The 13536-nt window shown below is 38.9% G+C and overlaps 1 protein-coding gene across 1 annotated transcript; it reads right to left on the reverse strand.

Moving 5' to 3' along the window:
* Positions 1 to 211: 211 nt before the first annotated feature.
* depdc1b (DEP domain containing 1B) lies at positions 212 to 11448 on the reverse strand. Its single transcript, XM_053433460.1, has 11 exons — positions 11283 to 11448; positions 8402 to 8667; positions 8170 to 8314; positions 7016 to 7143; positions 6794 to 6924; positions 6649 to 6696; positions 5985 to 6125; positions 5678 to 5844; positions 4098 to 4274; positions 2416 to 2598; positions 212 to 2142 (listed from the first exon to the last, which is right to left on the reverse strand). The coding sequence occupies exons 1-11, from the start codon at positions 11328 to 11330 to the stop codon at positions 1984 to 1986; spliced, it is 1593 nt and encodes a 530-aa protein (XP_053289435.1). The 5' UTR covers positions 11331 to 11448; the 3' UTR covers positions 212 to 1983.
* Between the last annotated feature and the right edge of the window lie 2088 nt (positions 11449 to 13536).

The following is a 13536-nucleotide window of genomic DNA, read 5'->3' on the forward strand; positions in this document are numbered from 1 at the left end:
GCAATGCTTAATTAGGCTGCATTTATAGACCCATTGAGACACAAATCCCTCAAGGACCAGAACTCTTGTTAATATAATTGGATAATGGTTGATAAATGTATTAATGTCACACGCATAACACAATATTTTCCAGTTAAAAGTTAAATGTAAACAGCCTTTCACCGATCTGACAAATTCAAACAAAACCAATAACCCACAAAAGGAGAAGAGCTTCCAATTACAGTAGTTTTTATATGAAAATCAGCATCAACACAAATTCACTTTTATCCTGTTGATTTTTTTCCAGCACACAGCAGCAATTCAAGTGTAACAGTTTTTCCAGCATTAACACTTTGTTCAAGCGCATTTATGAAACTCAGCAGTTAATCATTATAAAAAATTTAAACAATTTAGGTTTCAAATTAAGTGAGAAACAACCTGATTGACATGAGAGAACAGCAGGTAACAGAAAATGATGACAAAGAGCGCCAAAGGATCATCAGAGACATTGAAATATGTACCAATTAAGATAATAGTTCTTATATACAGAATAAAACCAACAAGTAAAACCATGAAATGAAAGTAGAGTGCACATACAGTAATCAAGTAAATTACAGGGTTTAAGAAAAAATTGCGGTGACAATTTACAGCACATCATAAACCTCATGCGTCTTCCTCCCCTCTCTGAGACAAGGTATGATATAAACCAATAGAAATTGTTGAACATTTTTAAAACAATTTTCACCCACATATTCATTCATACAAACATAATTATCCACTTAAATGCAACTATAGGTTATTTTTAGGTAACACGTCACAGACAGACACACACACAGACACAGACACTCCCTTTCTGGACAAACCCTTGATATGTTCATTCAAACATGCGTTTATGATGCAGTATCAAAATCACCATTCCATATTTGAAAAGTGATCGTGAAATAAGACTAGCCCATGAAATTCCAGGGCTGAAGTTCTTTTAGGAATCACTGCACCTGCAGTACAGTTTAACAAGCTACAATATTAAGCTGTTTATCAATATAAATATTTAAAAAGATTGACATACTTTGATTATTAATAGTTTTTGAACCTACAACATTAAAACCAAATAGGTCATTAACACTTTTGAAATGCATTTCATTCAAGTTAGCCAATTTGATATCTTAGTACAGTGGCTCTGTGAGCTAAATGCAATGCAATCTTTGAAAACATGTGAAAATAGACAAAATATAAGCAAATTAAAAAGTTTAGAGGTACGATACATACCCTGCATGCATGTTGTGTATATAGGTTACTATATATACACTATATTTGATATTTTCCTGTCACAGATTGATAATGATCTAAATATTTGCTGCATGTGCCAGGCATTGAGATATTGGTGAAGATGTTTTTATGTAATTGTCTTGTGTTTTGTCTATTTTGCATGCATTTCATTGGACTGCAGTGTGTTGAGGTACCAAAGCCACTCAATAGTAAATAATGCTTTGTAAAATATAGTATCATATAAGTTGAAACATTAACCCATACACAATTTTACAAAAACTACAAAACAGGTATTTTAGGAAACATCAGTGGTTCTTTTACAGTTAGTGAATGTTTCAGATATTTTGTATTCTATTCAAGTGTTCTGGCAATAATAAGTACAAACATAGAGATGCCCTTAAATGGTAAGTTCCCTCCTCCACATTAACTGTATGCACTGTTTGTTAAAAGTTGGAAATAGTTGCAAATGTTCCACAGCAACAACACAATGTGCATTACTAGAAATCAGTGGGAAATCTCAAAAATATTTTGAAATTTGAGTGAACGGAACCTTTAGTGTCTTAAGTTCAGTAGTGCTACAAAGTCAAATTCATTATTTTGAATACAAACCATAGTGGTTAATCAGAAGTACCAAGCCTGTGGCCAGAGCGCCATGTCAGCCACACTCCTCTTTGTCTCAGGACACTGAGGTTGAGATGTACAAACAGCCAGAAGTGTAGATATGTCAGTGGTGGCAAATCATGCTCTGAAACTCCAGCTCCTCTGAAAAGGCTGAAAAGGTTTCTTGAGGAACATGAGATGAGGTTTGAGTCGAGGGGTTTTCGCCGGTATGACAGCAGCTTTACTTTCCTCTGTTGGAAATCGATTTTGGTAGACTTCCGGGTATGACCTCTGGAACTGAAAAGGGAAGGTGATCCATCTTAACGTGTTTGTTTTCTGACTCAGAAATGTGTTTATATTTTGTTATTTTTATACTGCATTCTTTCAACTCTTTTTAAGCCTCTAAAAACCTTCAAACTGAGAAAAAAGAGAACTGCTTTGGTAAAACTCGATTAATTCCAGTGACTATATAAAAATGCTAACATCCTATTGCACAGAAGCAATCTTAATTTACCGTATTCCTCTGACCAAAGACTTACCACATATCCTTTCCTAATCGCGTGGACGTACCTGTTTCAGCCTTTTTCTTTTGTCCTTGGCCGGGAGTTCTTTGTCTGCTATCAGACCCTCCAGAAGCTGCTGCAGGGGGGTCTGTGTACCGATCACCCTCTGCTCCTCAGACTCCACCCTGCGGATTTGTTTACAAAACGCTGGAGATAGACTAAAGTCTGTATCTGAACCTGCGTATTTGATCTGATGGAAGACACAAAGGGAATGGATTTGAATAAGGTTAAATGCATTCAACATTTGACAGCATATATGGGAAACAGAAAAGTGGCAGATTGGATTTGTGACAAACCATCAACTTCTTAATGTGCACTGCGTAAAGCAAAGTCAGCATGGTCTAATAAAATGCTATAGGTGTCAGTAAGTGATTATGAAAACATGTGAAAAGAATGTGAACTATGTTATACAGAATTTTGTTTAGTCAGAATATCATTGCCTAATGTTGAAAATCAGTAATCCCATCATGAGTCAACATTAAAATGTTGTTGGTTTCTCAGAAATTTTAATACAATTCTCAGTGGGTGGTTCATGATTTGCTGGTTTGACACTTAAATGAGGATAATTAATATGGCTCGAACATATGAATAGTGTTCAGTGTGCAGAGGGGTTGGTTTTAAAATCCCATCTATAGCATTCAATAATGATAAAAGCATTTGGTCCCTTCACAGTGTGGGAGTGTAAGCCTTTGCATGCTGTCACATTCAAAGAAAAAAATCTAAAAAATCGATCAGCTTTTCTTTTGTATGTTGAACATAGACTCTTTTAACAGTGGGTTTTCCATATTTTCATCAATATATAATAATATTAAAATTCACTAGTGCATTGTCACTCTAAACCTGCCTGTTAAGAATTGGCTGTTTGCTTGTTTTTCCTGAAATTAAACTGAATTTGCTTTAGTTCAGTTCACATGTTTGGTTGATATATAAGTTTGAATGATTTACTCAACTGGTGTTGTGTTTTCAAAAAATTGCAAATCAGCTATTTAACAGGGTCCGTTAAGCAGTAGACACAATCTTCAGACCCATGTTCAAAGATTTTCCAAATAAAAGCTCTGTAATTCAGGTGGATATAAAGCCTGGGAGCAACAAAAAAGAACATTGTACTTTCACAAATAGCCAAAACAGGAAGAGATTATATTAATGTTCAGGCTATGATGGAGATCGGAATATACTGCACCCATGTCTTAGTAAGTCTGATATAGTGAAATAAGAAAGAAAATCATCGAAGTGACCTTGCAGTGATTTGACCCAGTTGCTGCTGTAGTTAATCTGAGGACGTAGAAGAAGATTGAGCCGGGTCCGAGGCCCGACAGCTCTTTGTCACAGACCTCAGTTTGTTATGATGTATGGGAAACACAGAGAAGTGTAAAGATACTAAGGTCGTCCTTTATATATGGCCCAGGATGCATTTGCTCTCATACAGTGAAAAAGAATGTGGCCACTTAAAGCAGTCGACTTATGATCGGATCACCCAAGACAGACAATAATAATAGGCCTGTAAAGAGTCAAGAGATCTCCATTCACATGAAAAACTATGGAACCAATCACATTTGGCACATTTTCATCAACGGTGATGCACCATAATTGATATGTGTGTATGGATTACAGGGAACAGATGTAGCAGAAATGCAGCAGGTTTAATCGACTCGTTTGTTAACAGATTGTAACTTGAGAAAATCCACTAACCTGAACTCTTTTGAGATGGGACATATGCTCCTCAACCTGGCCACGCAGCTTGGAGGGCACTTGGAAGATGGTGTTGTGGTGCTCCATCATGAAGGTTACCAGTTTAGTGGCCAGCAGCTCGTCCAAGTCCATCTCATCTGCTGAGCCCAGAACGCATTGAGAGAACATCTGCAGCATCTGGACAAGAGACCAAGATAAGAGATGGATTAAGAGATTAGAAACCAGCTGCCAAACTGGAAAAACTCGAGCTGAGGAGATAGGAGTGGGTTGTCCACTAATCAGAAGGTTGTTAGTTTGAACCCAGGCTCCTCCAGTCAGCTTATTGAAGTGATATTGAACCAACCAATATTATCTATTGGAAAAATTATTATGTTGTCTGTTGTCAAAACAAAAAAGTATGATATAAATTGTCAGTTTAACAATTACACTTTGAGATACACTATACATTAAATGGTAAATGGACTATATTTATGTAGTGCTTCTCTAGACTTATGGACCACAAATTGCTTTACAGTAAAACCTCCACACACTCTCACATACTCTCTCACTGACACACACACACACACACACACACACACATACACATACACACTACTATATGCTGCACTTCTGCTCTCACACACAGGGGCAATTAGGGTTCAGTATCTTCCCCGATGAAACTTTGGTTTGCAGACAGGAGGAGCCAGGGATCAAACCACAACCTTCTGATCTGTGGACAACGCGCTGTAACCCCTGAGCCACAGCAGTTAAGCTTAAATTGTCTATGCACAGTGCGGCATACTGATAGTTATGAATCTATTGGTAATATCTACACGAGAAAATGGAGCATAATTAATGCTGCCAGCCAGAGATATCTGTTCCTACAGTCAAGTAAGAAAATTCTCACTCAAATCTAGAATGCAGAATATATTCTCCTGGTATGTTCCTATATCTTGCAAAGTCTTCCCTTTTTCAGCACCTTATCTTGAAGCATGTAGTTTGTTTACGCAGTGAAATGTGGGTTATAAAATATCTTACTTTCCCTGGAGAAATGTGGCCTTGTATTCCCTATTCTTTGGAGTGTGTAGTTCTAGTGTAGAAGTGTTACGGCTGGACACTTTGCAGTGTTGGTGAAAGTTATACCTGAATATACAATACTACATTTGAATGGATAATGTACACTACATCAGTAGTATGGCAAATGTGTTGAAACAAGCAGAAAGATGAAAAACAACCAGCGGTAAAATAATCATTGTGGTCCATAGCAGCTGTTAAGTATTTATGACTCATGCTGTTATATCAAATACTATATCTGTAAGTTAATGAACATCAGCACTGAGGTACCTCAGGACTTCAAAGATGATGGTACTATCAATTGTTGACTTTAAAGTCTATGTTTGTGTCATTTATTTTGAACTACAGAAGTGCCCATTGTAAACCTGCCCTTTTTTAATGGGCTGTTCTAATGGTCCAGAGCTACTTCAGAATAATTCCTCGTTGTTAAATTAATCCTTTTACAATATACTGCCACTTTTTTATTGTTTGTGTGCGGGACGTTGTGTGTAGTGTACATGTAGTGAATGATTGATGGGAAGTGGTACCAGTGTGCGGGTGGTAATAGTGTCATTGAGTGGAGGCAGGTGGGGATTCTGGCAGACCCGCGCCATGAGACGCAGTAACAGCTGGAGACGTCTTCGGTTGGGCGGCGGCAGTAACAGACCGCTGACTTGAAGCGCCTCAGTGGCTTCCTCCTCCTCCTGCAGCAGACCTGCAGAGATATGAAGAGAGAAGAGTCTTTCTCCTGAGAGCAAACACACAAAGCCTCGACTAAGATCAACACTGGATCACAGGGTTTATCTGTAGAACAGAGCATATATTAGGAGCTGAATCAAATTTTGATGTACTTACTAAGAATGTTGACAAAGACTTCATATAGATTGAAAGTCAGCAGGGGTTCTTTGAGTCTCTGAAAATAATCTGCCACTGTTCTCAGAACATCTCTCTCGAAACCTGGGTACACTGGCTGTTTGGTTTCATTGCCATTTGGCCCTGAGAAAGAAGTCAAACGTAATGTTAAATACATGCAAATATAAAAGCACAATGGCACATAAGACTTTATGGAATATGGGTACACTAGGACTACAGCCAACAGCCGAGCCACACTGGATGCACAAGCGGCGTATGTGTTTCATGGAACATCTTGACTTTTATTAACAATATTTTGATTGTGAAATATTTGCAAGACTAGAAGATGTATGGCTATGAGTGCTTTGGCCTACTTTTATTCGACCATATGTAAAACATTGGGCTGGTATTAGCAGCTCCGAAGCCGGCTCCCAGCTGCAAGCGCTGCATATGAACCTAGTGTGGCCAGGACACCTAAATTGTTCAACTAGCAGTACAGCATCACAATATCCTGAGTTTAAAATCTCATGAGACTGAGAAGTACCAAAATGGCCAAGGGAATGGAAGATATGAGGTTTTCTGATGGATTATTGTCATTCTTTCATTTATTAGTACTTTTTTTAGTACATTTATGTTTAAAATCAGCATATATCAAATATATACTCACAGTTGGCGAGGCATTTCATTGCGGATACCACCCAATAGGGCATGTCCTCTAGAGACAGAAAAAAAAATTGGCGTGATTAAATAGTCTTATAAGTTACATCAAAGAAACAAAGTTTTTCTTGCTTTAGTGATTTGATGTATCATACCAGCTTTGTTCTCCAGAATGACTATACCAGTCTTATTAACACTGAACACATTGTGAAAAATGTGTTTGCTGTTCACATGCGTGAGGTTTAACACTCCATCCAATGACTGCAGGCCCAGCACTCTCTGTAAACTAAAACAGCAGCAACAGCATGAAATGGATTTATAAAGTCAGCATGAACAGTGGAAATGTTCCCAAAAAGTAATGTACTAGAGTTACTTACTGTGCAACAGTCATTGATTTCCAAATGTGGTCCACTTGTTTTGAAGTAATCTCCTTCCTCCGTATGAGCTTGCATTCGCTAACGTCTCCAATCGCTACACTGTGTCTTTTATTCCACAAATCTGAAGTCTGATCAAAAAGAAGAGAAGAGAAAACATTTATTTTAGATGACACAACAGCAGCAGAAAGATAGTAAATAGATTCAGTCTACATCTACAATAATAGCCTCATGCAACTTGGGAAAAAATTGGGTTTTTTCTTTTTACATTGTGTCAGATATGGTCATGTTTACTATATGGAAAATTTCTGTCAAAAAGTAGTTAATTACTTGTTCAAAAGGAACCGATTACACTGTTGGGTGTGATGTTATTTGTTTTTTTCCTCCATATATATATAAATGTGGTGGACCAATCGTTAGAATCTTCATTTTTCAATGCTGTGGAACCAAGAAACAACTGAGGTCGAGATCTGAACTGAACCAGAAACTCTAGTAAGTGTTTCGTTGTTTTGTTGGGCTCCTCTACAGCATCATATCAAATCAAATGTACCTTTTACTTTTTCTATTTACATTTGAGTAAATATTATGTAAATGTCATATTACAAATACTAGACTTAGCTAAACTTAGACACTTCAAGCACAACTTAAACATTGTGTTTTTTGCACAGCACCTAATAGACATTAAAAGAAAAAGAAACTATGCAAAGACTTTCCTACCATCTACCATCTGGACAGAAAGGAGAGCAGCCAAACGCAATTACATTGTAAGATGAGATAATTGCACTTTAAATTCAGTTTGTTTTGCCAGAGTTATTTTTTATGGCACCCAATGTGATCACTCACAAAAATATGATTGTCAATTAAAGGCCTTGTTAAACGAGTTATAAAATCTTTGGCTCACTTCATCAATGAGCAGAATTGTTTAGTTTTCCTTCTTTCTAATGTCTGACTGTAGTCTGAAAAACAACCTGTATTGTGTTTTTGTAAATATTATAACAATACGAGTCCAAATTATTATGTGAAAATATGTAGTTTCACAATGCACACTGACGAATATCCTCTCATTACCGTCACCACAGCGCCTAAGCTGCCTAGAGTTCCTGCAGCATGAGTCAAAGAGAACACAGGATGGGCTAAAACATTTTTGGCTTTCTCACCATGACAGCAGACTTCAGGGGTGCAACATTTTCCTGTTGAGGCAATTCTTCATAGTCATCCCAGCGGATGAGTCTGGGCAGGTCACAGCTGTCTCTCAACAGAGGCCTTGTCGGAAAAGATTTCAGAGGAGACAGTGTGGGGAACCTGGAAAGATAAAACAAAGAGCTCAGCCGAAGGAGGAAAAAAGGGGTCGAAGTCGCAGCGAAAATGTCTTGTGGTGTTTTGGTGTACCTGTACAGATGACTGTTGTCCTCGAAGTCCTCTGTCCCGTGACGTCCTTTGATATCTTCAATTACATGGGCCTTGAAGAACTTCCTGAGCAGCTGCAGCGTCTGGTAGCGAGTCACCTCAGGCCCAAAGTTGTAGTTGCACCTCAGTAGCTCGTGCAAGTAATCAATAGCCTCGGATCCTGTGAAACTGCAGTCATAGTAGCGGAAGTTTGCCCAGTGCCTTCTCAGTGGCATGCCCCCACGGAAGAGCTTAATGGTTTCATTCCACTTCATAACAAGGAGAGATACAAGAGTGAGTTTCAGGAAATGCTGTAGAATGTCCAACACAATTAGATACAGTCACTTCAGTCCAGTAGCATATTTGACATTGCTTGCAATCAATCTAGCTCAATTAAATATGGCATGTTAATATTCATAACTCATTTTGTTCATGCACATCATTTTTCTACTATAAGTACATCCAAGACTACTCTAGCATGTAAAACTGTATCGCTCACAACAATGCTGCCCTGAAATAACCCTCATCTCTTCTAGACATCAGAAAAGTAGTCGGCATCACAACAAATAGAGCATTATCTTCCAGTAGTGCTTTAGGTGTTACAGGGCTCGTGGATCATTAGATCTCACTAAGTATTCAAATGAATAGGATGACAATGAACAAAACAAATCAAAGCAGGGGGCGAGAGCGACAGAGAGAGAATGAGGAAACACAAGGTCATTACAACTCCGCAGAGCATTAAACTGTATAAAGCAGAGGCTGCTGACAGGCAGCTCGGAATCTTGACAAGAGCTCAGCGTGTGATGAGATTAAAAAGCAGAGACGAGCAAGAGCCAAGAGTTCACAGTATCGGGGGGGGGGGGGGGGGATTGGAGTGGCTTATCATTTGAAAAAAGTAATAAAACACAACCAACAAAGTGGCAGCTTTAATGATTTTTGATTCCATAGATTATGCGTTAAGCTTTTATCATTTGATCACAAAAACCTTCCCACACATAAACATGCAGCTCTATATACCCCCCCCCCGACCAACAACTGGCCTTATTAATTAAATTATCAATTAAATCAATCTACTGTGTTATGTCTTTTTGACTTAACAGTGCAAGCATCAAATCATATTCTATGGCTATTCTTGCTTCTCAAGAGCACCAGAACCAAACTTCATAACTCAAGTTTGCTGATTCAGCAAATAACTTCCTATTTGTGATTTATAAACCTGAAGCAGCTAAAGGGAATTATGCCATCAATCATTGTATCATCTACGCCTCGGCTTTCCCTACAATATATCAATGATATTAACAGTGGAAGCAAGGGGTCCTGGTATTGTTCACTCTGGCTCGCTGCCACATTGTAATAGGGAACTTGAGTAGAACATTGCATCCATGTTGTTAACAGCCTCCTGTAAAAGAAAAATGGCTTATTGCATCAATGCAATAACGTCCCGTTGTAGGTTTGATAAATTCTGACCTTTCATGTTATGACATGTCCATAAATTCAGTAAATTATTGTGCAATAATAAACACATTAATCCATGAGTGTTGAGAGGCGGTTGAAGACCCCAAGCCACAGTCGCACATGGGCTGTCCGCACAAGTAGGTCCGGGCTTTCTCTGGAGCTACTTCTCAGCAGGATATTCTCCAGTCTCCAACAGCAGAGGGATCTCTGGAGTGTTCAGGTGAGGGGTGGCTCATGTTGAGGGGTGGAGCAGCAGTCAGGGGCAAGAGGTAATGTACAAATTCTGCTGCGGAGATCACATGATTTTGTTTACAGCGCAACAACACTATGTCGACGCTTATCGCCAAAAGCTAGTCTTGACATCTTTATTGGTGTCTTCTATGTATACTGCACTGCTTTTTCATACTGACATAAATCGTGTTATTGTTTTTAATGTTTTTGTTTTGTTTGTGTCCCTCGTGTGTTAGAGAGGTCATCAGCACGCCCACTCGCTCGTGGTGAATCCTCTGTAGGACCTTCTGCTGTATTCTCACATGGGCTCATTCGGACAGTCTCCAGAGTTTGTACTATGGGGGCTGGCCAGAGTGTCCGGAGAGTTCAGTGCATGTCTGAAAGCGGCTAGAGAAAACTGAGTTGTGCATGATGCTTTTACATGAAATTAAAAACAGCAAACCTAGACCAGCTCAAGCCAAGATTGCAGGATCCAGAACACCAAGTCTCCTTTCCTATCAGTCATCCTAAGTTGATTCCTCTCACCATATCCTCCTTACCTTAACATGTGAACCCACAATAACGAAACAATCCATCATATTCCTCTTCAACACAAACCCCTTCCTCCCTCTGTTTTTCCTTCTTGGGGGTTTTAGATATCAATTTATAATTAATTAATTAAAATTCGGTTTGCTCATTTAATGTTATACAGTACGTGTTTCTGTTGTATTGGAAAAATCATTTTCTGTTCAGTAGATACACTTGTGATGTAGAATAAAAAACACAGTTGTTAATGTGATGTACATAAAGTTTTACGTAGGCACCGGTTAGTAATGGAAGTACTTATACATAAATAAATTGTGGGTAAATGCTTTATAAATGGGTTTACTACTTCTAATAATGCTAATACTGCGTCGTTGTCACAAAGACATGGCAGGTTAAAGTGCACACAATGTCAGGACCATGTGTTTTAATACAAAGAGGCTTTGGAAGAGGCAGTGCACCTTCTACACGTCCAGCCGCAGTGTAGTGTACAACACTTCAAACACTTAAACCCCCCGTGGAAGTAAGATATGAACACACACAGCTGGGACGTTACACTCTCAACTGAGCTCCATGAAAAGAGATTGTTGATCCTCCGTAACGACCTCCTTCACGGTGGTAACCACCTATAGTCGGGTCTTTAACCGGGTCTCACTAACGCTACCAGCGGACTCACCAGCTTCGTGGCCCGGTACGGACCCGGTCCAATGACGTTGCCCTCCATTCTGACACCGAGAGCCCGCCTCAGTCGTGAGGAAACATGGAGACGCTTCACTTTGATAAAGTTTCCAAACAGAAGCGCTGGAGGTGGAAGCCGCTTCTTCGCCACGGAGGAGAGGGGACGTCGCTGCAACTTTGAATATTCTGCGTCACCGCATCGGGGCGACGTGATTCGTCAGAGTGGGGATCACGTGACGCGCCAGAAAGTAACCGACGTTTGTGAATGCATGCGGTGGCACGACACTCACACACGCACATACACTCACACAACAAACGCAGCACACGCACGCACAGGCACAGGCAAACACACAAGCACGTGAGTAAACCTTGCAGTAACAAACACACGTTCGCACACACGCACACACAGCTTTGAACTGAGTTTCACCTTATACAGCAAACGTTTGTTTTCTTTGTAGGCGATAGAAAGCTTGTCCCTGAACACATATTGAATTAGTAATAAATCAAAACAAGTTCACTTGCCCAGATTTTGTCCTGTTAAAGAAGTGTTATACAGGTTCATGATATGAAAAAATAAGAACTACTGTAACAATTTGTTTATCTATTGTGATGTTAAATTCTGTATTATGTATAATGCTATTCATATTATTTAACAAGGGAAATTCATAAATTCCACATTCCCATGCCAAAAAAACAAATCAAATCAAATGTCTGCTTCACACAAACCATTTGCAACTCTAAAAATAACCCATGTAAAACAAAAAAACTATAAATGGGTTTGTATTTATATAGCGCTTTTCTAGTCTTGATGAACACTCAAAGCGCTTTACAGTACATTTTTACATCCACCCATACATTCATACAGTGCATCTATTCGCAGCACTTTATTATTCTATGGGGGGCCATTCAGGGTTCAGCATCTTGCCCAAGGACATTTCGGCATACGAATGGGTCAGACTGGGAATCGAACTGCCAACCTTCAGGTTGGAGGACGACCACTCTACCCCTCAGCCACAGCCGCCCTTAAAACTTTCAGTATTTTTAACCTACACTTACCAAGGTCGTACCATCTCGTAGATGGTACCAATCGAATGGGCCTGCCAGCATTAGTTGGGGTAGAGCCCACTCCCAAGTCTCTACCACCAAAAACGTTATTCAAGAATACCTCCTTTGCCTATGGGCTGCTAACCCTAACCCTATAACTAATCGCAACCTTAAGTAAATTGTATTTTAATAACAACTAAATTGCTCATGAATGTACTTTAGACTTGTCTGGCCTGTTCAAAGTTGTGTTTCTTTTCTGTGTATGACAACTATTGTATACCGGGAAAAAAACTAGGACTTTATGCCATCAAATACTTCAAATATTGTTTAAACTATTCAATGAGCTGCTTTTGATTTACCTGCATACAAAAAATGTGCACGTTTTTAGCTTTATCTGTAGGCTTGATATCTATAGACTTAAACATAAACTTAATCTGTACACACTAGTAATTAATTATAAAATCTGGCATTTGACATTGAAGTAATCATTTCATATCAAATCCCACTTGCCAGCATAATTGAAATTGACGTTGCAACAAACTGATCAATATACTTTAGAGAAATTATGAGTTGATCGATATTATCCGTGTGTCAGTCAAACCCATATGACACAATGCACCTTTGTTTCTCTGGTTTTAGTTTGATTTTGGGGGATAGCATTACTCCTACATTGAACAAGCAGATCTAGGTTAATTTGTCTCCAATGAAACACTTTGGATTAGAATTTAAATACACGCTGAGGAAAATGGCACAAACCAGTTAAAAAGTTTAACATTTATTGATTCAGATAGAACTGAACAATATGGAGGTTGAGGCAGCTAAGCTAGGTAAAAAAAATTGTCATGACGGGAAGTAAAGGGAAGAACAGTATAGTAAGACAAAAAAATTGCAGCGATCATGGTCTCCAAATCTTAAGAGGATCAACAGGGTTAATAAGTGAAGCAGGTTACCAGAAGAGAACTTCCACTTTCCTGAAACAGGATATTGTTCTCAGGTTTGTGTTTCCTGTTTCCTGAAACACAAACCTACTGTGGGTGTAAAGTTAAAAGTCAGGGGCTGCAGGGAAGAATGATTTCACACTGATTTGAGGTATTCATCACTTTTATTGCTTTGCAGCAATAAAGATTCCTGGACATCCAACGTCTTCTATCAACAGAGCAGTCATATAAACCATCACCACTGGGATCACTGTGGAAGGAATATTCTGC

Source organism: Pleuronectes platessa, chromosome 10 (assembly GCF_947347685.1).
Source record: "Pleuronectes platessa chromosome 10, fPlePla1.1, whole genome shotgun sequence".
NCBI lineage: Eukaryota > Metazoa > Chordata > Actinopteri > Pleuronectiformes > Pleuronectidae > Pleuronectes > Pleuronectes platessa.

What these genes read in the sequence shown, in the direction of transcription:
- depdc1b (XM_053433460.1), bottom strand. Translation starts at nt 11,330, where the DNA reads ATGGAGGGCAACGTCATTGGACCGGGTCCGTACCGGGCCACGAAGCTG. An exon ending in AATGAAATGCCTCGCCAACT is followed by an intron (nt 6,126 to 6,648) that starts GTGAGTATATAT and finishes CTTCTTTCTCAG; the next exon opens with GGCCAAATGGCAATGAAACC. An exon ending in CTATTACCACCCGCACACTG is followed by an intron (nt 4,275 to 5,677) that starts GTACCACTTCCC and finishes TCTCTTGTCCAG; the next exon opens with ATGCTGCAGATGTTCTCTCA.